The 27,077-nt window shown below is 45.7% G+C and overlaps 1 protein-coding gene across 4 annotated transcripts in view; it reads left to right on the plus strand.

The window, feature by feature from the left end:
* The window catches only part of SPATA6L (spermatogenesis associated 6 like), a 690,230-nt gene that overhangs the window by 481,968 nt on the left and 181,185 nt on the right, over positions 1-27,077 (plus strand). For all 4 annotated transcript variants that reach the window (XM_078677396.1, XM_078677397.1, XM_078677398.1 and 1 more), the window contains one exon: positions 25,437-25,700. In XM_078677396.1, the coding sequence (XP_078533522.1) occupies positions 25,437-25,700 (264 nt within the window). The remainder of the gene's footprint in view (positions 1-25,436; positions 25,701-27,077) is intronic.

The raw sequence follows: 27,077 nt of genomic DNA on the forward strand, positions 1-27,077 counted from the left end.
CAAACATTCTTCGAATTTGCAATATATCATTTACAGGTTTTGGTTACAAAGGAAAAGCAGTACATATTTCACGTAGTGCTGCCCACAACAAATCACCCGGCAAGGCCCAACATTTCATCAGATATCGGTGGACCCCCAATAAAACAGGCACCTCCCCACCATAAAGTAAGCGAAGCAGAAAGAGTAGAGACAGATGGGAGCAAGATACGGCAGGTGTGCGTGCTGAAATGGTTTTATGCCCTATTGAGCCCTGATGCTATCTTGTTCGGCCACTGGGAGGGGAACTGACCTAACGAGTTCGGCCTGGGGCAATAGTTCCAACTTGCACAGGTCATAGGGAAGTCGATTAAGGAGTACGTGTCCTTGTGGAATTGAATTCAGCTGGATTAAGGCCTATGTAAAGGGCAACTCACAAAATGGCTGCCATACATAAAATGGAAGCCGAGGGTTCTGAACGAAAATGACGATTTCGAGGTGAAGTCGTCACTCGAATAGGCTGAAAATGCTTGTACATGGTGTACTCGTCATTCTCGGTCTTTTGATACTAAATTCGTCATGTTTCGACGAAGTTTAATTCTCGAGTCCAGAATTATTTATATGAGTCCAGAATTTTCAGAACCACAAGGACAGGGAGCGGGTTACAGGTAGGCTTCTTGAAAGAGCCAGGTCTTGAGTGCTTTGCGAAAAAGGGCATGGGAAGCAAGACCCTTAAGGTCCCCAGGGTGAGTGTTCCAAAGTCTGGGGGCGAGAAATCGGAAATCCCTTCCGCCCCATCTGACCTTGGATACTCGGGGGACAACAAGCAGATTTTTGTTGTCGGAGCGAAGAGCCCTACCGGGAACATAGTGGGACACAAGTGAACGGATATCTTCGGGCCCAGTCCCGTTCAGGGCACGGTGCGTAAGGCAGAGGGCCTTAAAATTTATCTTAGCCTGCATGGGGAGCCAGTGCAGGTTCTTCCTGATGGCAGAACCTGAAGAGTACTTCGGGGCATCCACGACAAACCGGGCCGCTGCATTTTGCACAATCTGAAGGCGTTGGACCAAGCCGTTGTTAATACCTAGATATAGTGCATTGCAGTAGTCCAGCCTGGAGGCTATAAGAGCCACCGCGACCTGTTTGCGTGCTTCTAGGGAGAGATAGTGGGTGATTTTTCTTAAAATCCTAAGGGCACCACAGCAGGTGGAAACCGTCCTGCTAACCTGTTTCTCAAGGGAAAGAGTGGTGTCCAGGATAACACCCAAGTTACGGGCAGAGGAGGATGGCGTAGGGCAAGCGCCAAGGGCAGAGGGCCACCAGTGCATCGACCAGGTCTCATGTTTGCCTCCAAAAATGAGGACCTCGGTTTTCTCCCCATTCAACTTGAGGAAGTTCTTGACCATCCAACCGGCGACCGCCTCCATACAGTTTTTAAAGTTAAGAGCTGTAATATTCACAGATTGTGTTATGGAGACCATGATCTGTGTGTCGTTGGCGTAGGAGAGAACTTCTAGGTGAAAGGACCTTACAAGCCTGGCGAGTGGGGCCACGTAAATGTTAAAATGCATGGGGCTCAGGGAGGAGCCCTGGGGGGCCCCACACTTCACAGGCTTGATTGGCGAGATGAAATCGCCCAGCTTTACTCTTTGCTTCCGTTGGTCAAGGAAGGATGTAAGAAGGCTGAGTGCGGGACCATCAACTCCCAGCTTACTGAGGCGGCTAGCTAGAATGGATGGAGAGAGGGTGTCGAAAGCCGCCATTAGATCTAACAGCACCAGTAAAGTTGTCTGTCGACCTTGGCCCGAATGCTGTCGACAACCACAGTAAGTGCGGACTCGGTGCTGTGTGCCCTCCGAAAGCCGTGCTGTGAGGGTCCAGAGAACTGGAACTGTCGAGGAAGGCGCTCAAATGATGGTTAAGGTGTGCCTCCAGGAGCTTAGCGGGGGCAGGGAGAAGGGAAATGGGACTGAAGTTTCTTAGGGTCCCATGGTCCAGAGTAGGCTTTTTCAGCAGGGGCTTGACAATGGCCATTTTCCATGTAAGGGGATAAACCCCTTCTGAAATAGCACGATTCATTACCTCTACAAGGGGGGGTAGAATTACCTGCCTGCATTCTTTCAAGATTTTCAAGGGGCAGGGATCAAGCGGGGATCCGGACTTAAGCTTGTCCAGAAGCAGGCTAAGGTGGTCGAGAGTGAGGGGGGGGAAATGGGTGAGCGGACTGAGGTGTTCGATCACCTGATTCTCCAGAGTCACGACGAGTGGAGCAGGGATCGCTGGGTTGAGATTGAGGGTTTCCAAGTCTGTGTAAATATCCATGATCTTAGTGTGGAAAAAGGTGGAAATCTGATCACACAGATCTTGGGAGGCTACTATGGGGTCGGGTGACTGAAGGAGGGATAAGGTGTTGACTATTTTGAACAGGTCTCTGGGGGAGCTTAGTGAAGCAGTTAATTTGGAAAAATGCTCCTTCTTTTCTGCCAGCACTGCCGCTTTATAGCCCTTGAGGAGGGTTTTGTGTTTGTCCTTCTCTATGGGGTCCAAGTGTGATCTCCATAGTCTTTCTTGCCTCCTACATCCCTGTCTAAGGGTCCTAAGGGAATCTGAGAACCAGGGGGCCGAAGGCCGCTTCCTGGCTGAGTAGTGTTGCAGAGCAGGAGCGAGGGATTCAACAGCATCCGCCAGAGTGTTAGAGAGCTCAAGAGCCGCAGCGTCGGCATCCTTTATTGGCAAGGACATAAGTTTGGACAGAAATGGAGTAACGGCCAGATTCATCAATGTCCTGTTTTGCGAGTCCTTAATAGCGATTATTAAGGAATCGCTATTAAAGACTCGCAAAAAGGGATTCATGTAGAAATCGCAAAAAAAATTGCGATTCCTACAGCTTCCTTATTTGCGATTTAGCAAATTGCTAATTGCAAATAAGGAATAACTCCCCATTCATTCCTATGGGCATAAAGGCCCATAGGAATGAATGGGGAGTTATTCCTTATTTGCGATTAGCAGTTTGCTAATCGCAAATAAGGATGCGATTTCAAGGGTGCCAGGGGTGTCCAAAGGACACCCTGTAGCACCCCTGAAATGAAAATGTAGACTGATGTTGCGCACACACATGTCCAAAGGACATGTGTTTGTGTAACATATAACTTAGAAAAATGCACTAAAGTGCATTTTTCTAAGTTTTTGCTATTTACCACTAAGTCAGACTTCGCGGTAAATAGCGGGCAAAAATTGTGAATTCGCAATTCTGAAATGGTTCATGAATTGTATTTAAGGAATCTCAAATAGAGATTCCTTAAATGCAATTCCTCGCAATATAGCGATTTCGCATTTTGCGATTTTTGCATTTGGGATGATGAATCCCAAATGCAAAAATTGCGCTCGCAAAGGGCCAGATTCTCGTAATCTGGCCCTTTGTGAGCTGATTTTCCCTTGATGAATCTGGCTGTAAGTGTATCATTGTTTATCTCCCTGAAATTCCTCCTCAATTCCCACTTGTTGTGATCCAGCTGGGGTCCAGTGGGAAGGGGAGGTACAAATTCAAAGGGAACGGCCAGGTGGTCAGACCAAGACAGAGGGAGGGGGAAACCAGTCTGGAGCCGGGGGTCATTGGTGAATACCCCATCCAGGGTGTGCCCAGCTGAGTGGGTCGGACTACCCACTAACTGCAGCAGACCACAAGAGGCTAGGAAATCCAACAGATGGACGTTGTCAGAAGAGTTGGAATTTCCAAATGGAAATTAAACTCCCCAAGGATAGTTAGATTGGGTTTATCGATGTAGGGTTCCAGGATCTTGAGAAGTCCATGACAAAAAGCGGACCTGGGGCCGGGGGGTCTGTAGATCAGGATCCCTGAAAAGGAGACCGGGGAGGAAGGGTTTAAGGTGAAATGCATAGCCTGGAGGGGATCGAGCGGGGAGGACAAGTAAGAGGTTCGGCATTTTATCGAGCTGTGGTACAGTATCCCCAACCCCCTCCCACGCGACCTACTCTGTCCATTCTAGCCAGTGCATAGCCTTCAGGGATAGCGTTTATTAGGTCCGGCTCAGAAGAATCCGTAGCCCAGGTTTCGGTGATAAAGACCCAAGAGGGTTTTTTCTCAGAGATGAATTCCTTAAAGGTGATATTATTTTTGACTAACGAGCGGGTGTTAATGAGGAAACCGGTGTGGGTAGAAGTGAGTGGAAGACCTGGCCTTATGGAGGAAGGCCGTTTATTGCCGGTATCCGAGACATTTTGATGATTAACTATCTTGTTACAACCTCAATCTGGAGCATTTATAAGCGTTTCCGGGGTAGAAGAATGATGGCAAGGTAGCCAAGGGGGTTTGAGGGCACATAGGGCACAGACGGTATAGAGGGGTTCTCCTGCGGCAGGAGGGAGCGAGGGGGCAGCGTACCTGGCCCCTGGCGCCTCCTTGTCGCTGATGGGCGCAGACGGGCTGGACTCTGGCGTGACTCCGGCGCTGATACGGCGCGTCCACTGACCGCGTCCGCTGCGCGGAGGCATGGCCGTCTCCTTAAATACTGTCCCTCTAGTGCAGAGTTTGATGCCTCCCAAGCCAAAATGGCCGCTGCCGGAAGCCCGGGACCGAGGGGCTCAGGACCTGATTCGGCTGAGTACTGATGACATCACTTAGGACATAATTGATGATATCACGGATGACATCATTAATGTCACTGCTATTAACATTACTCCATACATTTTTTTTTTAAGTTGGTAGTAAAGGGCCTACAATGACACATGGCATAGGTTTACTGAATGTACAAGTGTGAGTGCTTAGATTGGAAATAGCATAGTCCCTGGAGCCAAGTTTTCCTGTGTATGTTATATTGTGCATGATTTACCTTCCAGTATGGTTTGTTTTGAGAACAAGTAGTGCTCCATGATATTCAAGGTAAAGGCTGAGCGCACCTAGTGTGGGTTGGAGAGGCATGTTGCAAAAAAAGTGTGAGAAAAGCGAAAACTTGTGCTCATAATAAATCATCCACCAGTGGATGTCTGGACATGTGCCCATTATAAAGTGTTGATATATGGTGCTATAGACAAATTAGGAGTATAGTGAACATTGATACGTTGTGGGTGTTTATTTCTGGAAATTCACGGGATATTTTGAGGCAATGCACATTGTTTAATAATTTAGAATGTAAGGGGGGCCCACTTAGATATAGTTTAACTCACTATGTGGTTGTAAGCATGGCTCTAAAGTTGTATGACATTCTGCTCATCTCAAAAATGTGCACCATACTACGTAGGCTTTAGGGTTGCCCATTGGGCCTGGCTGAAGGTGTTATCAATGGCTAATATATACCTGTCAACCTCTTAACTCCAAATTGGGGGTCAGGAGATTAAAGGGCCGTTTTCCATTAACTTCTGAAGAGGTTATTGATGTGGCTATGCGTTCATCTACCAAATCCATATATTTGGGTTATTGGAGAAAGTTTATGGCCTGGTGCGGGGACCTTCAAGTTGATCTTCTACATTTCAAGTTATCTGAATTTTGTTGGTCGTACTATCTCTGGCGCAGTAAGGCCTTGCATTGAGCAGTCCTAAAGGTTATTTGTCACCCTTTATGCTTTTCTATCAAGCCTGACCAACCTTCATTACTCAACTGACCAGTTGGTTTAAGCCTTTTAAACGGACTCATGTACATGTTCCTACTGACCCCTTTCATTATGCCTCAATAGGGTCTTAACTTGATCCTTATGTTCCTAATGTGTACATCTTTTGAACCCATGCATAGGTGTTCTCCGCTACTGCTAACCATCACAATTGTGTTTCTCTATGCAATTACTTCTGTGTAATTTGTCAGAGAGCTATGGGTGCTGTCAATGCAACCTCTGTCCACCACCATTTTGTCCTGCTGATGCTTGCTTTATTTCTGCCGAAAGTCATATTTCCCTGTCATTAGAGTTGTCCATTACCCTCCAGACTTTTTTGTCTCTGCCTCCTCCATCTAAAGAGGAGAATAGGCTTCAGTGGCTGGACCCAAACAGAGTTCTCAGATTTTACATTGAATGCTGAGTTGACAAACAGATTTTCGTGGGCTATTAGGTAGACAGTTGAGAAACTAAGCCTATCCATTTCGATGGTCCTGTGCATTACAAAATGCTATGCCCTGGCCAAGATGGAACCCCCTTCCACGGCTTCATTCCACCAGAGCCAAGGCTGCTACAATGACTTTAGTGAGTGATGTTCTAGTACTGGACGTCTGCCATCTGCTACATGGACATCCGTGCATACATCCACGAAGCACTGTCTCAAAAGTGATGTCCGCAGAGAGGACCATTTCACAGGCTCGGTCCCTCAGGTCTTCTTGGTGTAAATCCACTCTACAGACAATTCAGCTTTTACAGGGTACTGCTTTGGTATTGATTCAGAATATGAGTGATCTGCAATTAGAAGTATTCATCAAAAGAACCAGTTATCTTTGTTAGTGCTCTTTCAGGTGGGTACTGTAGCCATCCTAAGATTCCTCACTGCCCTCTCCCCTCCCCATTCTATTGAATGGACTCCTGTGATTCTAAGAAGGTCCCAGGTTATATTCAGCAGACTGAAGAGTTCAAGATAAACTGACCACAGTTTACAGCGGATGTGCATATATGTAACTCTGTATTGTGAAAGGGCAAGGAGACCCACTTCGTAATTGGTCGGGGACCTTTGGGTAATTTTACTTTTTTCTAAAGACCGCAGTCCCCAGACAAAAAATAGTTGAAAAGACAATAAATATAGACCCAATCAGTACTATATTGTTGAAAGCTGTCCAGCAGGAAAGATATTTAATGTGCAATCAATTCAATATATACAAAGAGTAAACAAGAAACACTTTTAAGTGGGACACAAGCCTGTATCCAACTTTAACAAGAAAGACGTACAACATAAAGTGATGGTTTCAGGCAAGGGAAAATGTTTGTTTTCTGCACATTTCTCATAGAACAAACAGAATATACAGTAGACACCATTACACAAAAATGAGGACATTTTATACAAGCCTATATGGTGTACAAGGTGTTGGCGGCGTTTCGATCCCTTAAGAAAATACTGGGATCATCTTCACTACATTTTAATAAGCATGCCTGTTTACATATGACTTAATTGCTAGAACCATGGGAAAAATTAAAGGAAGAAAAAAGAAAGGACATTTTAAGTTAATTTACATACAAGGGGAATTCGGCGTATGTCAAGGTGCTTGTGGGATTGCCTATAGTGAGATTTCCGGTTTTCGATGCGTGAGGCTCCTCTATTTAGAAACAAGCATGTAAAAAGAAACATGCAGTGAAACATTCTAGAGAAGGTGATTCGAGGAAACAGATAAAAGGAAAAAAGAATGCTGGCGATCAGGATGGAAGCGAGAGCTGGCAAGGGTGTTTAAAGGGGTAAAAATAACCTTATTTGTAGCCGTGTGGTATGTGGCAGTTGCATGGAAAAGACAGATTTTCCAACCGTTAGAGAAGCACATTCAAGCTATCACATGTAGGAGGGATGACGTACCTAAGGGCTGAGACCTACAGCGAATAGAATTTATATTATTAAGGAGAGATAGGTGGGTTGGAAGTAACGACGGCGTGCAAGGCGAGCGCGCTTACCGGGTAGCTGGGTTCCAAGATGATGATAGTTCAAGTTGGAGCAAGCTGCTTGTGCGGGTACGAGTAAGATTCTTGTGCCAGTGCTAAAGGTAAAGAGTAGGGGGGTGGTTAGGGATGAGAGACCAACAAGTGGGAAGAACCACGGCGTGTGTGGTGACTAGGCTTACCGGTTAGGGAAGATCCCGAATGTATATTTAGCAATAAAAACCAAGCCGCGGATGCGGTTTTGAGAAGGGTTCCGGAACCATGCTGTGGGAAGGAAGTGAAGGGATAGATAAGGATTGGGAGCGTAGCCTGTGATATGAGGGCAAGTAAATAAGACGAGCGCACTTAACGTCTCCAGTCTTCAGTGAGTCACGACATGAATGTTGCCGGTCACAGCAATGACTGAGCCGGGAGTAGGCACTATTTAAGGCACTTCCAATTGAAAGAACTAGGTCAGGTGATCGGGGAAATGGAAATGGAAGAGAGACTCCTGGTTGTCAAAAAAGTGGCCATCTTGGAGTGTGAAAGAGTCAAGGTGCAAAGCTAGTCGTAGTAGAAAGATAGGATAAACCAAGTAAGAGAAGTATTGCCAGGAATAACAGATCTAGTACAAAAAGGAGCAGCATGAACCTTAGTACATTCCAGTAGAGATAAAATCAACAATACAATTAAAAAGCCCAATTAAGACATGGAAATGGAAGAGAGACTCTCCTAGTTGTAAAGAACAAGGACACATTGGAGTGTGTAGGTAATAAATAGGCATGGTGAATTGTAATAGAGTGACAGAGTAAAACCAGTAAGAGAAGTAGAAGAAAGGGGAAGTTACCAGAAGGCAGAACTTCTAATAAAAGAGCAAAAACGAACCTCTATACAGTGAAATAGCAGCACAATCAGTAGTGGAGTTAGAAAAGCACCTCAGACATTATCAACAGGGCGGTTGAAATAATAATACATGTCTGTAGTAAAAATCACACGTGCAGGAAACCTCAGAAAAAATCACAGTTAGATTAATGAAGTCCATCCTCCAGAAGATTGAGGCCTGTGTGGATACTTCCAGTTCTCAATATCCATTTCAGTTCTTCTTTGTTAAGGAGCTGAGCCATGTCTGCCCCCTTGGTGGTGGCTAATGATTGTCCACCGTATGTCATCTTCATTATGGCCTGCTGCTTCAAAATGTTCCACCAGCAGGGCATTTGGAGTTGTTGCAGCGTATTCAACTATGGTGCTGGCAGATCCGTATTCTTGCCTTTTGGGTTGTTTGACCAATGTAAATTTTGTTACATGGGCAAAGAATTGCATAAATTACATTGTCGGTATTGCAATTTGAAAAGGTCTTCAATTAAATCTTAATTTTAATTATCAAATACAAATTCTTTACCCTCAATTGTAAACTGGCAAACAATACAATCACCACATTTGGCATGACCTGTTCGTAGCGGGAGGCCCCAGAGCTCATTGAGGTTTCCTGTGCTCTTGGTGGATGGTAGTGCTGCACGTACTAAGTGATCTTTGATGTTTTTTGCTTTTTCGAATGCGAACAGGAGACGTTCTAAATTTAGTATTCCTGCGTTCAGAACCCCCCAGTGTTTGATGATGCCCTTCCTAATGGAGTGTGATACCGGTGAAAAAGTGGTCACACAGACCATGAGGTTTTAGGGTAATTTTTCTTTGGGTTCCAAAAGTGTATCTCTGGGGCAGTACCAGGCTCTTTTGAGGGAGTTTGTTACTGAGGACTTTCTCCTCACGAAAGTACTCCTCCTTTACTGTGCAATTTCTTCTGATACGGAGGAACTGCGAGTAAGGTAGTGAATCACTCAGGGCACGGGGATAGGCACTGTCATATCTTAGGAGGGTGTTCCTCTCTGTCGGCTTTCAGAATAAACTTGTGATTAGTATCCCGTCTTTGTGCTGAATGTTCAAGTCAAGAAATGGGATGGTCAAGTAAAGTTGAGTCCGTCACAATTGTTATTTAGCCAGTGAAGAAATTGTAACAAAGTTGTGTCAGAGTCCTGCCAAATCATAAAAACGTCATCTATGTACCTTTTCCACATAGAAATACCAGTGCGTAATGGGTTCATAGGTGACAGTATACAGTTGGTTTCAGGTCATCCATGAAGAATATGGCTAGTTTTAGGGCAAAAACTGCCCCCCTAGACGTACCCTTCACCTGCTGATAATATTGTTCATGAAACAGGAAGAAATTCCTGGTCAGACAAATTTCCTGAAGTTGGAGCATAAAGATTGTAGATAAAGCATGGGGCCTTTTTCGTTTATTGAGGACTTGTTCAATAACCAGGAGTGAGTCAATGTGGGGAATGTTGGTATAGAGCGACTCCACATCCAACGTACACAAGATGTCAGATGTGGGGGTCGAATGGGCGTTCATCAACTAAGTTGATCATTGTCATACTGCCGCCATGTGTAGCATTCAGGCTCTGGCACAAAGTCCTTAATCAAAAAGCCAACATATTGACCCAGTGGTCCAAAATGGATCCACAACCTGACACAAGGGGTTGGCTGGGTGGCTTGTCCTGGCACTTACGAACTTTGGGAAGAGTGTAAATCACTGGTGTGCGTTGTGAAGTGGTATTAAGAAATTTGTGTTCATTTTTACTAAGAATGTTCTAATCCTTCATTTGAGACTTGAAAGATTCGTTTTTGTACTTCCCTAGTGGGGTTGGTAGGCAATCTGCAGTAATGATCAGTATTTTCCAACTGCCTTAGGATTTCCTTCTTGTATTGGTCTTTTTCTTGGAGAACGATCCCTCCCCCTTTGTCTGTAGGTTTAATAACAAGGGTAGGGTTTGTCTTCCGGTTAAAGAGTGCTTTTTTCTCTTCCATTGTGATGTTATAAGGAATTATTTTGACTTGACGTTTCCAATTGGGTAACGTCTTTGAGAACTAGTTTCTAAAAAGTGAGTATTTCACCTGGAATCATGTTGGCTAAAGGGGAGAATGTAGATGGAGGTCTGAGAGGAGTATTGGGGCTTTTTTCAGGTTTAGGGTTCAACAGGAAGTAGCTATGTTTTCTTATCTTCCTGAAAAACCTCATAAGTTCCATTTGCAGTTTTGGAAAATTAGGGTGAATGGTCGGCCCAAATGAGAGCTCCTTACTTAATAATTCCCCTTGAATGTAAATTAACTCAAAATGTCCTTTCTTTTTTCTTCCTTCAATTTCTCCCATGGTTCTAGCAATTAAGTCATATGTAAACAGGCATGCTTATTAAAATGTTCTGAAGATGATCCCAGTATTTTCTTAAGGTATCTAAATGCCGGCGACACCTTGTACACCATATACGCTTGTTTAAAATGTCCTAATTTTTGTGTAATGGTGTCTAAAGTATATTCGGTTTGTTCTATGAGAAATGTGCTGAAAACAAACATATTCCCTTGCCTGAACCCTTCACTTTATGTTGTACGCAGGGCCGGACTTTCTACCGGGCGGTTGTGTGTGCTGCAGAGCTGGGGGCTGATTTCTCTTCAGTGGGGGCTGATTTTGTTGATGGGGACATGCGTGCATTTTGAAATAAGAAAAGCAAAACAAATGTTGTTCAGCACACGCAGGTCCCCATCAACGAAATCAGCCCCCAGCTCAGCAGCACACACAACCGCCCGGTAGCCAGTCCGGCCCTGGTTGTACGTCTTTCTTGCTAAAGTTGGATACAGGCTTGTGTCCCACTTAAAACTGCTTCTTGTTTACTCTTTTTATATATTGAATTGATTGCACATTAAATATCTGTCTGACTGGACAGATTTCTACAATATAGTACTGATTGGGTCTATATTTATTGTCTTTCAAAAATTTTTTGTCTGGGGACCGCTGTCTTTAGAAAAAAATATATGTAACTTTGTGGCATCAATTCCGGAGATGGTGTGAGGTCCAGCAGTGTCTGATGGCACTACCTTCCAGTGCACAGGAGCAATTTCTATGAAAAATTCTTAACCAGCCTTGCACCTTTAGACATTCAAACGTTCATGTATCCACAAGAAAGAGCATTACTGAAGGTAAGTACGTAGATCTTCTTGGGGGGCGTGTACAAGTTGGCAACCGTGTAAGTCGCACAATATGGTGCTCCACGACCCTCAGCCCATAAACAATCCGCCTGAATTATATTGGGGACATTTTCTCTCCGGCCCATCGCCCTTGGTTCCCGAGCTGTTCCGACATGGAGGGGTGGTCTAGATTCTGCTGGAATCGGCCTCCGTATCTCCCTAACTTAGACGCCCAGCATCCCAGCCTACCATTCCCCTACTAGGCTGTGGCACTAGACCGCATCTACCTACTTGGCCGACCCAGCCGAGTACTGACTCAGCTGAGACCCGCCACAGCTGAGGGACGGGAGCCCATCGGGACCCAGCTATTGCTCACCTCGTATTTGGGCAGCTGTGGAGAGGAGTTGGACTTGGCCCATTTTCCCAAAGTTTTTCGCTTTTCACCCCCCTGTTGTAGGATGTCTCCCCCATGGTGAAGAAATGTGTAGGCCATGTGTGGAGTAAGATGTTAAGTGTAATGTAATGCAATGGTGTTTGCACTTAGTAACCCCCATAGTAGAAATGTACCCTGGTAGCATGCTGCTTTTAAAATGGATGCCATGGCTGTGTGAGGTGCCACCTGACTGTGGTGGGTTAGCGGTCAAGTTGTTTGGTACCCAGCCATCTCAGCATTTGGAGGGAAAGCCTGGCACCCAAGGTGCTCTACTCCTCCCCCTTAGCCAGTCAGAGCCAGTTTCCCAGAGGATTCTAGAAGCTTCTGGCACTGCCTGGTAGGTGGGATGAAGGGCGCATAAATAAGGGGGATGTGCCACCATGTGCTCAGTCAGAGCCTGGACACAAAAGTGAGGGGACCTGCTGCCAGCGGGTACCGCCACTTGGGCCTGTGTGCTGGACCCTGCACCCAACTAAAACCCCTCTGTTGTCCACAGGGCTAGTGGAAGCTCCACTGCAGGAGTACAGGCTGCTGTACAGGAGGAGTGCCACGCTACAGTGGAGGATGGTGAAAGCCTACCGCCCTGTCTTGATGAGTACCCACAGCCTGCTGACCTTGCCCAGTAGTGCTTGCTGCTCTGCCACCTGGCCCTGGAAGAAGAAGAGCGCTATATAGGGCTGGACTGGATCCCCCCAGGAGGTGAGGAGCGTTACCCTGGGGCCCCTGAGGCTGCTGGTGGGACCTGGCGTTTCTTGGGCGCTGCATCAGAAGTGCCCGGGGAAGAGTGTCTCCCCCCACAGCGCTAGGCTATGAAAGCGCTGTAGTTCTGTGGACCGAGCCTAAATAATAAGCGCAGGGCCCCCATCAAGCGCTATACAGAAGGACCCTGCTACCCCGCATGTGGAGATTGCCTGGGAAGTAAGCGGGTGCTTACCCAGCGTTATCGCCGCCTCTCAGCATTACTAATATGGCGGGTGCCTTCCCCGCGCTCTAGGGCCTTTACGCGGGTGCCCACCCCGCAGATTGCCGACATCACTGACGCGTCCTTGCCGCCAAGAGTACCTGGAGAGCGGGAGCCTACCCCGCACCGCAGAGCTGCCCAGGATCACCGCCGCCGGCTTGGGAGCGCCGCGCGGGCTTCCCCGTGACATCACGGGAGCCGCGCTGGGATAGGGTGAGGCGGGAGCAAACTCCGGGAAGTCCCGCCCTCTCCGGCCGGGAACCCGGAAGAAGCCAGCAGGAGGTGTTACGGGGCTCCCGTGGTGAAGAGGGAGCCCCGTTCGCGAAGCGAGGACTGTCCCCAGGAAGCCGTTGGGGAGAAGAATACGTCCGACTGAGGCCTGAAGGAGACAGAGCTCCCGTGACCAAGAGGCAGCCCCGTGTTGACTGTAGAGCCAGGTGGGAGCCTACCCCGTGTTGGCCTTGCAGTCCCGAAGATGCCTGCAGTCCCGGGGGAAGCCGCGCGGAGGGCGGGAGCCTACCCCGCCTCCGCCAGTGCGGGAGTGCCGGGGAGAACCTGCGGGGCTCCCGTGAGGAGGGGAGAGCCCCGCAGAGCCAGCAGTTGTCTGGAGGGAACGGAGAGGGGGGCCTCGAGGCACAGTGTCGGTGCCTGCCCCCCCGTACCGCATTGGAGCTAGTGAAGAACCCAGGTTAGCCCGGTGAGTCGGTGCCCGCCCCCGGTCTTAGGATCCCTGTGGGGGGCTCCTGGGAGCGTTGCAGGTGCTGGGAGAGGCACCAGGAGTGCCGCATTGGTGGCCTGCACAGCTGCCCTGCCTGAAGGTGGGTAGCTGCAATGAGGGGGCATTCGGGACCTTTAAATCCCAGAGAAGGGGCTCCCCGGTGGCAGTGTCAGGCCAGGACTGCTTCCACACGACTGCCGGACAGAGGGCAGTCGCCATCGTTGGGGCATTGTTAATTTGAGGACCTCCCTATGCAGGATGCCTGTAATGTTTGGAAGTGGTGTTTCTGCCCCATGCTACACGTGATCCTATGCCCTGCCAAGGTGATTGAGGCTGCCGTAGTATTCCCTCAGGTGAAATGTGTTTATGCTAATGTTAGGCATATGTTGGGATATTTCTTTGAACTCTGATCCCCATACCCAGGAGGTATTGTAAGGTTGCACCCAGACCTAGGAAATGTACAGTCCCTGAGCCTACTGCGTACCTGTGTTGGATATGCCCCCATGATGCCCAGACTGCCAACGTGTTTATGCTAATGGTATGCCCTCATGTTGAGTGTGCTCGTGCTTAAGAAGGTTTCTGGCCCTGTGACATGCCATGCACCATGTGTTGATGCTTCCCCTAAGGTGCACACTGAGGAGTTCATGCCGGATGTCTTGCTACCTAATGTTTTCCATGCTAACGTTCTACCCCTATGTTCTTATGCTTTTGGCTGATGAGGTATAGTGAGTTTATATGCCTACGCATATCTTTTCACCTAATGTGTTATGCTAAATGTTAATGCTTACGGTTTAATTGCAACATTGACCCTGATGGACGCACCTTCTTTTTTTTCATTTACCCTGTACATAATCCCTCTTGTATTTATTGCCCTGGCGCCAGTTGGCGCAGCATTGTGACTACTGTGATTTCTGTTGCAGATTTGAGACAATACAAAAGTTATTCTTTTTCGCCAAAACTGGTGTTGTGTCTCTTTTTGTGGTGTGCCTTGTGTGTTGCCTGTGTGCACTGCGTGGATGCTTCACACATGTCCTTAGAAGTTTGGTCTGCCCGCTCTGCACCATGCTACCCCCGTAGAATTGGCTACCCCATTTCTAACAAGAGGATTAACTTGTGACGTGCTGTGGTGGCTTCCGTACGGACCCCGGCGCCATGAGAGATAATCCCTGCACCCGCAATGTCATTGTGGGCGGCACTACAGACTGCACTGTCTGTGGCCTCACACCAGTTCCCAGAGGTAAACTTAAGCAGACTGGGAGGAGGAAGAGTGGCGAGTGTCTGACCTCATGCACCCCCTTGGGCTTTGAGCCACTGAAGAAAAGGTGGGAACTCTTATCTTCTCTGATCCCCATGCTTTGCCACTTGCTATCTTCCTCACAGCCTGTGGATGGATAATAATTCTCATCTCCACATTTTCCCTGACTTCACTATGTAAGTTCAATGAACCAGATTCTTCTTCTTGGCTGTGAAGAGGTGCCTGCGAGACCATGGCATTAAATATGCATTGCAATTCCATGCTACTCTTAGGAGCATACATGAGGACACCACTTCTTTTTATGCAACACCTGAGGATGCCTGATCTTGTCTGGACCGCAGAGGCATCAGAACTCCCTCTACTGGGAGTCAGACAGCTTCTACTGACTGGAAAGTGCAGAGACATCCAAGACCTCGCAACAGACGCATCACTATTGGACCTTCCAGGGAACAGGCTGCCAAAGAAAAGGCTCAGGTAGTCGCAGACGTGGAGCAACATGTTACAACTCTCTCATCCTCAGGGTCAGAAAATGAGAGCCTCGCTGGTAGGACATCGGATACGGCTGATTCGGTGGCTGGCGCACTACTAGGGGGTGGACCACTTGTCACCCCTCAATCAGCCGAAGACTTGTTATAATTTGTTGGTTTTATTCTGGTAACATTATATTACTGAATGTACATGAATATACAAAGGTATGGGTGGGGTGTGTGGATATACTGTTGTCACGATGGCTGAGGATGACTGGCACACTCGCTTTGTGTTACTGTTGTTAATACACAACCATTGCCCCCCCACTTTGAACAGTAATGAAAATGTAGATTGGTGCATATAGTTGTTCTTTGCTGCATTACAGTGCTAATGGCCAGTGGCTCATTGGCATACTGGTTTGGGAGAGCCAGTTTGGTGTTTCCCATTTTTATATTTTTTTATTACAATTTTCTTTTCTTTTTTTTTTTTTTGGAGTGTGTCACTTGAAATGAGGCTTAGGTGGGCTGCGGGTGGGGGGTCACCTTGGGGTGGTAATGCGAGATTGACAACTCACATAGGCTGCAATGGGTACTAATGTTACATAGTGGGATTCCTCATGACCTGGAACATGCATGGTTTGACTAGCTATGTGAAAAGACACTGTGTCTACCAATACTTATTTTGACTTAAAATCCAGGTAACTCTCCTCCAGGATACCCACCTTACCACCCCTGATATCACAGTTTTGTGTAGGTGCTGGAGGACCACATTGGTGGGAACCACATATTCTAGATATGCATGGGGTCCTCATATGGGTGGCACAAGAGGTGCCTCTTGAGGTGTTGTTTGCTACAATCAACCCAGACGGGAGGTACGTTATACTGGAGGGACTGTTAGATGGACTTCAATTGTCCCTCATCTTTTTATATGCACCCAATACCAACCAGGCACCGTTCTTACATTTTCTTACTCTGGAACTATTACATGATGCACTGGCACCCTGCTATTGGGGAGGGGACTTTAACTGTATACCGGACTCGGTTCTTGACCGCTCCTGCCCACCACTACCTGAGGCGCAATCCATTTTCCTAACTCAGCACTTACAATGTTGGGCTATTAATACTCAGGTACTGGATACCTGGCGCAGCTTATACCTCATGACCAGGGAGTACCCAACTATTCGTGTCTCCATGACCTGCCTACTAGGATTGATATTTTTATTGAAGTCCTGATGCTCTCTCCAATGTTACACGTGCTGAATACCTCGGGCACACCCTGCCAGATCACTGTCCTCTGCAGCTTCAGCTGTGTTGCGGCGTAGTCGCTCACGTATACCCACCTGGTGCCTTTTCTTGGAAGCGATGCGTGATGCTGCGTTTCATTCCGACCTCTCTGATAAAATCCCATTGTATTTCCAGGACAAGGAGGGCTCAGCCACAAGTAATGGGATGCATTCAAATCCATGCTGTGTGGCCATACTATCAAAGCTATATAAGGAGCCAAGCTGAATTTACACAGAAAACTTCCCACACTAGAAACAGATATTCAGCGATACAAGTAATTAGTGCCCAAGAATCAGACATCTACTACTCTGCTGGCTCAGGCAATTCTTACACACAGGTCGACACTAGAAAGTCTGTGCACACTAGACTACAGTGAATATTTGGCAAGGAAACATGCTCAGATTCGCCCAGGATCCAGATCACTGCCATACGAGATGACACAGGTCTTATCCTTAACTCTCAAGATACTATAAACACTGCTTTGCCTACATACTGTGTAAAACTATATATGGCCCCACAGTCGATAGACCCAACACAGATTGTATCCTTCCTGGATAACTTGACTCTCCCACGCACACAGGAGCCCCAGCAGACAGGTTTGGAGACCCCCCTTACGGACACCGAAATCTCCGACATGATCAAACAAATGACGCGCAGTAGGACTCCTGGTGCAGATGGCTGGCCGGTGGAGTTCTATTTTGCTTTTCAATCACAACTTGACCCTTTGCTACTCAGGGTCTATGCCACGGTCTACACTGAGGGTATACCCCCCTCACCCTACGAGAGGCGATGCTGATTGTACTGCCCAAGCCTGATGGAGATTCATTGCTCCTCAGGTCGTACCACCCTCTCTCATTACCAACTACAGATTGTAAGATTCTTGGAAAGGTGCTGGCCAACCACAAGATTTCCATTGTGCAACATGTAATACACCTTGATCAAAAGGGGTTTATACCAGGCTGGAACACGTTACTAAATCTACGTCACCTTTTTATGTTTCCGGCCTGGGCTTGAACATCAGGCACTCACCCCTGGGTTACTTCATTCAACATTGAGAAGGCATTCAATACCCTGGGGTAGGAGTATTTGATGGGGGTCCTTGGCAGGTTCGGGATAGAAAACAAATTCCTCAATCGAACCTGGCACACGTCAGAGTTGTCCCCTGTCCCCAATTATTTTTACACTAGCTATGGAGCCACTTGCGTATGCACTCCAGATGCATGCCTCGAGACTGGGAATCTGCGCCAGCGACCACTGGCATATAATGTCTATATACGAAGATGACGCCCTATTATATCTTTGAGACAATAGCATGATGCTTTCATGTCTTATGGAGATATTGCAGCAATTTGGAGTAGCCTCCGGATTGAAAGTAAACTGGGTTGAATCACAGCTGTTCCCGCTGACGCCCCTCTTTGCGGATCAGCGGCGAGCGCTTCCAATACTTTGCACCCTTGAACCTGCAATTCGATTAAATATTTGGGGATCTGTGTCTACTATTTAGATAGGGATCTAGTGGATGGCAACCTGGGCTGGGCCCTTGCAGGTGGGACAGCCTCCTTCCCATCTGGACTTCATTGCCGCTCTCCCCCGGTGGGATACATAGCCATTTCTAAGATGCTGATCCTCCCTGGTTGTTGAATTTTTCTCTGCTCTCCCTGTCCTTTTATCCCCCCAAAAAATTAAGTAAATGCAAAGAATCTTGACCTCTTTAATCTGGGAAAATGGCAGGAGATGGGTGGCACTCCCCAAGTTATGCACTACGCTGGAGGAGGCTGGCCTGGGTGCCCCGAATTATGAGTACTATTATGCAGCCTCACAACTACAACAGCCTGCATGCTGGTTGGCCTGACACAACATATCGTAATTAGGTCAATTGTTCATCGGGATGCACCCGTTTTCGATGCTGAAATGGCTGCTAGGTTCGGATAGGGTGTTCGCAATGAGGGGAAGGGAACATCCTTATACGAACAGCTTGGGTGTGCTAGAACACTTATATGCCCCAGAATTACCTCTTTGAATGATGCCAGGTTGTATTGAACTGGCCTCATACCAGAGCGATCACATGGACAGAATCAGGTCTTACAGTTTGGGGCACAAACCACTAAAGAGAGAGTCAAGGGGAGACACGGCAACCCTGCTGCTGCCCAAGTACAATAGTACAGAAACAAAAGAAGTAGGTTGCCTTCAACAACACTGTGAGCAAGAACCCAACGGTTGGATACAGATGCTGTCTACTGCAGGTCACGTGGGGTCTTTTAGATCAAGGAGGCCATCTTTAATGGAAGAGGATGCCTCACACACAATATTGTGTCATGCTTCATCATACCCTGGTAAGATGGTACTCCCATGGCAAACTCAACCTCCATGAAGACTTGGCGGTAGGAGGGAGTTCTTACATAAAACTTGCAGGTCAAAATCGGGATTCAATTTAATTAAAAATACCTTCGGTACCTCGGTTATCACCTTTATTATTGAAAACCTGAGGTACACTAAAAACAAATCAAATGATGGAACCCTAAGAGAGTAATGTCTCTAGTCCATCTTACAGTCTGCCAACATGTTTCTGCCCATATGGATAACCTAATAGTCCTGGGGCATTTGTCAGGGCTGTCGGATCTCAATAATAACATTACCAGGTGTCCCCTGTGTCCCTACATGCTAATGTGGGGGAATACATCCAAGAAATACCCCAAGTGAATCCTACCTGGGATACTCCTATGCGCAATTCGTCGTACACCTGCATATGGGAAATCATAATACAGAGAGAAAGGTAAGTGAAAATAATAATAATAATAAAGCCATTTGTTGAGTGCGAACAGCTACCTCCAGCGGAGGTGTCCCGGCGCTATAGAAGCACTTAGAGCAGTTAGCGCAGAGCCTACGTACACATATAATATTAGCAGACGGAGGCTTAGCCGTCAACCATGTGATTACTTGAAACCACTATTTAAAAAACTGTTATAGTTGTATTCTTATACAGCAGCCATAGCCGCGCCTTGGAAGGAAACTCCCTTCCCTGGTGACTGTGTACCTTGTAAGTTGCTCTGTTTATCATGTGTGTTCAATTTATGATGTCCTTCCTTTTTTATGTACCCCTGCTACATTAGTGTGTGACTACGAAGGCCACCACCCCTCCTTTGACCAAGTCTCTGGTTTCCCCTAAAGTATAGGGTAAGGAGTAGGTTTTTTACATTTACTGTCACTAATAATCTTCATAGTGCTGGATACCGACACCCGAAATCCACATTAGAAGGTTCTATGGTTATTAAGCACTGTATCGACTTTTTGAGCTTTCACCACATATAATATAATTAAGTGATACCTCATCTTAAAGAGAGAGGGGAGACCCTTGTTTTAAGGTCCACCCGCACTCACAAGAAGTTCTCATTTAAGTGCACGTGTTGGATGGCGAAAAAAAGGATGCCTGTGACTAAAGTCATTTGGTTCACCGAGGTGTGCTCTCTGACATGTCAGTGTTTAGCACACCAGTATATTTTCTCTCACCTTTCTCTCTATTATGAGTTCCCATATGAAGGTGTACGACTAATTGCTCATAGGATTATCCCAGGTAGGATTTACTTGGGTTTTTTCTTAGATGTATTCCCCCTCCCTAGCATGTAGGGACACAGGGGACACCCAGTAATGTGATAGGGATCCTACAGCCCTGACGAATGTCCCAGACCTATTAGGCTATCCATATGGGCAGAAACATGTTGGCAGACTGTAAGATGGACTAGAGACATTACTCTCTTAGGGTTACATCATTTGATTTGATTTTAGTGTACCTCAGGTCATCAATAATAAAGGCGATAACCAAGGGACCTGAAGGTATTTTTAAATAAACTGGATCTCGATTTTGCTCTGCAAGTTTTATGTAAGAACTACCTCCTACCGCCAAGTCTTTGTGGAGGTTGAGCCCTCCCTGGTAGTACCATCTTACCAGGGAGGGGAGAGGATGCCTATGATGAAGCATGATGCGATATTGTGTGTGAGGCCACCTCTTCCATTAAGGATGGCCTCCTTGGTCTAAAAGACCCCACGTGACCTGCAGTAGACAGCATCCGTATCCAACCATTGGGATCCTGCTCACTGTGTTGGTGAATTTGTTATTAATAGGGGGTAACCCAATTGGAGTCAATGGACCTGGGTATCAAGTATTATAAACAAAATGGTCCTAGACATTCATTCAACTCATACAATGTAAGATTATTTCAAAATATTCTTTTTACTTCTGATCACCATCCGATTGAATCCATTATGGTTGATGCAAATCGAAACACAACAGTTATATTAGCCGGAATATTGATTGATGCAAGAAACACACACTTAGAGTAAACAGCTATGTCTCATCAAGGTCCGAGAGACTCTCTTATGTAATATATGTTTAGAAAAAATGACATAATACACTTCCACAATATAATAGTAAAGTTATTTACACAAGGGGTTCACTGTTAAGTGACGTGCACAGAAAAGAGTGATAGTGAGTGCTCGTGAGAATAGAGTGACCAAGAGGGTCTAGTAGAAAATTAGAAGTTTTGCGGAGACTAAGTTTCAGTCTTTAGTATGAAACATGGGAGAGCCTGCCCTTGACGTTTTTTGACGCAAAAAATGTAACTCTTTCTTGCTGGCACGTGATTGAATAATCCTCCGTATTCTGATTGGCACAAGGGAACAGGGGATGTTGGGAGAAAAATACAGGTACAGGCTCGGGGGGGGGGGGACAAGATTGTCGACGTTTCGACCCAAAAGTAAACAGGGTAACTGGTTTCCTCAGGGACGGGTCTTCATCAGGACGGGTAGGGAGTGGAAACTCAATGTGCACGAACAAAAAGCAACCCCACAGTGGGTAGGCACCCTTCAAAGGTATGCTACTTGTGTGAAATCAATCAGCACCTAATAGATATGGTAAGACTCAAGCTGCTCCACTTTGCTCGTCAACACCACAGTATGCTGCGCGTGAAAGCTCCGTAAATTTGATTAAAGATGTATCTTGATCCAGAGACCGCGTTTAGTCAGCCTGACTCCGCCCGCACACGCTGAGACTGAAGCCTTGGTTCCTTGTGCCAACCAGAATACGGAGGATTATTCAATCACTTGCCAGCAAGAAAGAGTTACATTTTTTGCGACAAAAACCCTCTTGGTCACTCTATTCTCACGAGCACTCACTATCACTCTTTTCTGTGCACGTCACTTAACAGTGAACCCCTTGTGTAAATAACTTTACTATTATATTGTGGAAGTGTATTATGTCATTTTTTCTAAACATATATTAAATAAGAGAGTCTCTCGGACCTTGATGAAACATAGCTGTTTACTCTAAGTGTGTGTTTCTTGCGTCAATCAATATTCCGGGCTAATATAACTGTTGTGTTTCGATTTGCATCAACCATAATGGATTCAATCGGATGGTGATCAGAAGTAAAAAGAATATTTTGAAATAATCTTACATTGTATGAGTTGAATGAATGTCTAGGACCATTTTGTTTATAACACTGTGTTGGTGAAGGCAACCTACTTCTTTTGTGTTTGTGCTTAAAATTTGGGGCAACATGTTTGAAGATAAGATCCTATGCTTGTTTGAGAGCTTAGTGAACGACTATGGAATATTTCCGGATCCCTCCTTACCTATGCCTCACTCACTAGACATTTGAACAGGGTCTGGCACAGAACATATGATGAACCGGAAACCATGATATTCTTTCATGTGATGCTAACACACATCGGGACCATCATGCGATCACACACTGGTACAGCTCCCTGCCCACGTAAAGGGGGACACCACTTTATTTCCTCCGTGCTTTTTGGGACACTGCACTCGCCACCACACTAACAGACAAGCAATGGACATGGTGCCTGGAGGGTTCAAAAACATGTTTGCGGAAATTCTTGACGCACAAATATATATCACTCAGCTATCTCCCCCACACTTATCTCACCCCCAAGAGACTGGCGAGTATGTACCAAAGGACCCATAACTCCTGCCTCCACTGCCAAGACAATACAGCTAATTTTAACCTCGTGGTATGGACATGTCCCCAACTTGCTACTTACTGGGATGGAATAATGGAAATTCCCTCGGATGCCTTAGGGTTCCCGGTCCGAAGGGATGGCTTGCTTAGCCTTCTGGGAATAATGTACCAAAGGCACACATTTATTCTCCTATTGTTCATTATCATAATTGCAATGTTTGCTTCTGACTTTGCTGTTGCTCTGAAGACTAGTAAAGAAATATTTCACACAAAAAAGTATGTTGATCCTCTTACCACCGTAGTTTCTGTCTACAGTAGTTCTTACACAAGCACACATTTTCTTGGTTAACGGAGAGGAGACTCCTATTTGAAAGGGAAAAGGTTAGCTTGTAACACTGCATCTCCTTTAGCAGGCAAGAAAGAAGCTGACTGCACTATATCGAAAACTTTTTTTTACAATCAGACAGCTGTAAAGGGTTATACGCTGAAGCTCATTGGAAAAAGAATTGATAAACAAGCAGCATACTGCTAGTCAGAGCTGGCTTTAGGGTAGTGCGACTGGTGCGGCCGCACTGGGCGCTGACCTAAAGTGGGAGCAGTGCTGTATTTAGCAATGACGTATGATTGGAGAGATGAAAGGCACGTTTGCCCTGTGGTAGTGATTAAATCAGACGAGGCAGTGATGGGATGTCGGGGCCCCAAAATGATTGTCGCGCTGGGCACCGCCAGCACCAAAGCCAACCCTGCTACTAGTTAAAGCCATATCTGAAGGCTGTCACCAAAATAAAATGTAAATGGCTAGTCCACTACACAATAAAATGATACAACATGAATTACTGTATGCACTGTAAACATTTATATTAATGCTACCTGTTGATACATTCCGCAAAATATTGCTATGCACGTAGAAACAAAGCGTGCAGTGAATGTTCACCTTGATGAATGCGTTCCATTTGTTCACAAGACTATGAATGCATGTATGTATGAAGGGCTAAAGCCCTTACAGTTATCTCAACACTTGACTATAAGTCTCATTTGGCCACAATATAGGTTGAAACACTCACTAAATCTATGGGTCTCTAGAAGTTTAATATGGCTTATGAGGGTTTCTGTTATTCATCACTCCTGAGAATTTACAATGATAAAATTGTCCCGTCATCATAATTGCAAGTGGTAACAGCGAAAGGGCCAACTAATAATACATTCATTTTAACGGTGTAGACAAGAATTCATAAAACAGAGGATAAATATAATTCTATTTCAAAAGCCTTTCTTAGATTGAGATTTGAATGGGTATATGTTTCTAGGTATAATCTTGGATCAGGGTTGTAAACTCGGATGACAAAAAGTACAAAACAGAGCGTTCTTGGAACCTTCACAGATGGTGTAAGGCAGTTCTCTGGGATTGATTACACTATACTGAGGATAAAGAGGACGACTGGATACGTGTTGCATAGACTAGATTGAGACACACTGGTGAAATATCTCGCTGTTTGTTACCCCATAACCTCTTCAATAGCTTTCTAACAGATTTTTGGTAAAAGTGGTTGTCCTGTGCATGGGGCCCTATACAAAATGGGCTTCCCGTGTGCCTCAAAGAGACATTTAAATTATGTATCTCTGCTTTTGTCATTTAGCCGCCCATTACTACAACTTCACAAGGCATGTGTGACTTCTATAGTTTCAACAGGGGTGACTTCTCCGTAGTAGCGTAGGAGCATTGCCCCACTTGTCAGTTAGTCCAAGAAAAGTAAAATTATAATAAAACAATCTCATTTTATTTTCTGCTGACTGACTGCCAATTACAGTGTAGAGCGGGGCTGGACCATGGCACGGAGGCGGAGTGATGGGTATTGTTAAGTGCGAATGTCATTTTGGCTGGCCGTCTTAGGCCGGCCAAACAGACATGAGCACTTACATTTCTCCAACCCAGCTGTGTTGCACTCCAGGTTGGAAAAAAGCCACAGGCTCCCAGGCACTGCCTGAGTAACAAACTAGGCCACTCAGGCCTCTCCTGGCCCTGCTGTCATGCTAGGTATAGCATGAGATCAGCACCAGGATTGGGTGGGGAGCATATGCTTGTGCCCCAGTGACTGTCAAGAGGAGAGCTGGAGAAGAGCACTCCCCCCACCTGCCCATCCACTTTGATTTTGCAGCAGCCACCACTGATTTCAGGTTCCTTTAATGGCCTAGATTGAGGTTTTTCTACTGCATGGATGCAATGCCTTTTTGGTCTGCATTCTGTAATCTTCTTGTCTAGAAGCCACTGGATAATCAATACTATTTCATTACCAAGTTCATAACTTTGAAAAATAAGGTTGCATGGGCACTCTGTTCAACATGGGTCTTGGAAGGAAAACTTAGTGAATGAAATGAGAAATCATGTTGTAGAATAACATTGACCTCAGTACAGTTTTTTCAATTATTTTTTTTTAATTACGATTGCCATCACGTATACCACAATAAAGTTGCCTTACCACTTATTAACCAGTTGCCCATCAAAATATCAAATATACCAAGCAGCAGCTCCTTATTGGGTGAATTGTTCTTTCAGTAGCAGTAAACATTTTAAGGAGAATTTTTAAAACCTCTCTAGTTAATTCAGAAAATTGATAGTAATATTGCTATTCACATCCACTCTAAAAAATGGTGTTCAACTAAACCAATATCTGAAATTAATTTATCTCTGAGTATCCCGTTGTGAGTGGAACTCAAGTTGTGTGATCCTTACGACTACCCTTGAGAATTGCAAGTTGTGGAGAGGCCTCCTAACAATGTTTCTCTTTCTGCCTTTTTGTAATAGGAGGAAAGCAAAGTACACTGCCGAAGAGATGCACCATTGTCAAGAAGAAAAAATAGTCATTCTCCCAGAAAAAACAGCACAACTAACGACAAACATTTTGCAAAGGCGACACAATCCTCAAAATCCCGGTCTCCCTCACCGTACACTCGAAGGCGGATGTGTGAACTTAGCAATGATAACCAGCAACGGCTCTCTCAGTTGAGTGTGGGAAACTTTGAGTTCAAGTCGGATATAGATGCAAGGCCTCCATTTGTAGTCAGACATGTAAGTTTTTTATTCGTTTTAAGTCCCTATCCTGTAAATGCAGAAGCACATCAAATGAGAAGGGATCAATAAAATAAAACTTGTCCAAATAGTCTCATTTCGGCAAGTGACTTAAAAAGTAACTCCAATAACTGTTAACATTTTACCAACTTTGCATCAATGGCAATATTCTTTCTATATTGGTATGAGGCAAAATTGAATAGATTCTTTGCAGTGGCACTGTTCAAAACTGTTATGTTCTTGAAAGGGAGTAGCAGAGTATTGGTATGTTCTTGATAATCTTGATGAGACAAATATTGGGATTTTTTTAATAAACAAAATTCCACCAAAACTACAAAATCCCAAAAAAGGAACCAGAAATATTAATTTTAAAAATTGTAAGTAGAAATAGCACCAAGAAGAACAAAGTGCCATTTGTAGTCATTGGTTGCGGTAGAACAGGATCTAGGTGTCATTTGACGCTGACCGTAATGGAACGCGGGTTGGAAGCCTCAACCAGTTTCACCATGGTCAAAGATTTTGCTTTATGACTTAAGCCTTTTTAAGTCCCAATCCACCACAGGAATACAAGTGCACTTCTAAAGCCTCTCCAAAACCTCAAGAGAGGTACTTAGAGGCTCGCAGGATGGCACGCAGCGGCCAATAGACGGGTGCACTCCAGTTGTCACTGGTCAGTTGCAGGAAAAGGTCTATTGTAGCATGTTGTTTTCTTGTAGCTTTAACTGGAGGTCAGCCTTGTGAACCCTGGAGTACACTTCTTTGTCCTGGGTCCAAGAGGGAGAGCAGGCCCAGTCTTCTAGGGCTCTTCTCAAATTTTAGACAGCAGGTTCAGTCCTCTTCTGATCTTCCACAGGTCCAGGAGTGTTCTGAAGTGGTTTCCACAATTATGCTTGGCACAAGCTAATGGGTAGAAATCATGCTCGGGGAGACCCTAACCAATAGGGTAAGGGTTCCTAGTGCAAACACTGCCCACTTTGGGCATTTTCAAGATGGCCAAAGTTTTTGGCTACACTAAATTTTTAAGTTCACTCCAAATGTGGTATGTAAACCTAGTAGACCTGGCAAACTGGCTGTGACACTGTAATTTCAAAAAGAGGCTCACTGTGACTAGGACCTATCTTGCTGGGGGAGCAAATGAAGGGCCCTGTCATGTCTCCCTTAAAATACGCCTGTGACAAGTGTGGATTTTGTGAAGTGCACTTCAAGTGACATATGAAAAACACCAGCAGACTTGTTAAGAAGGATATACCATTCAAGAAGGACTTGGCACTTTAATGTTAAAAAGGATCCTCCCAGCTCCCCTGCAGATTCTGTCAAATTCAGATGGTTCATCTCTGCCCATTTGTGTCACCCTATTCCTTGTTTCTGGTAGCAAGT

The sequence above is a fragment of the Lissotriton helveticus genome, chromosome 2_1 (assembly GCF_964261635.1).
Source record: "Lissotriton helveticus chromosome 2_1, aLisHel1.1, whole genome shotgun sequence".
NCBI classification, from domain to species: domain Eukaryota; kingdom Metazoa; phylum Chordata; class Amphibia; order Caudata; family Salamandridae; genus Lissotriton; species Lissotriton helveticus.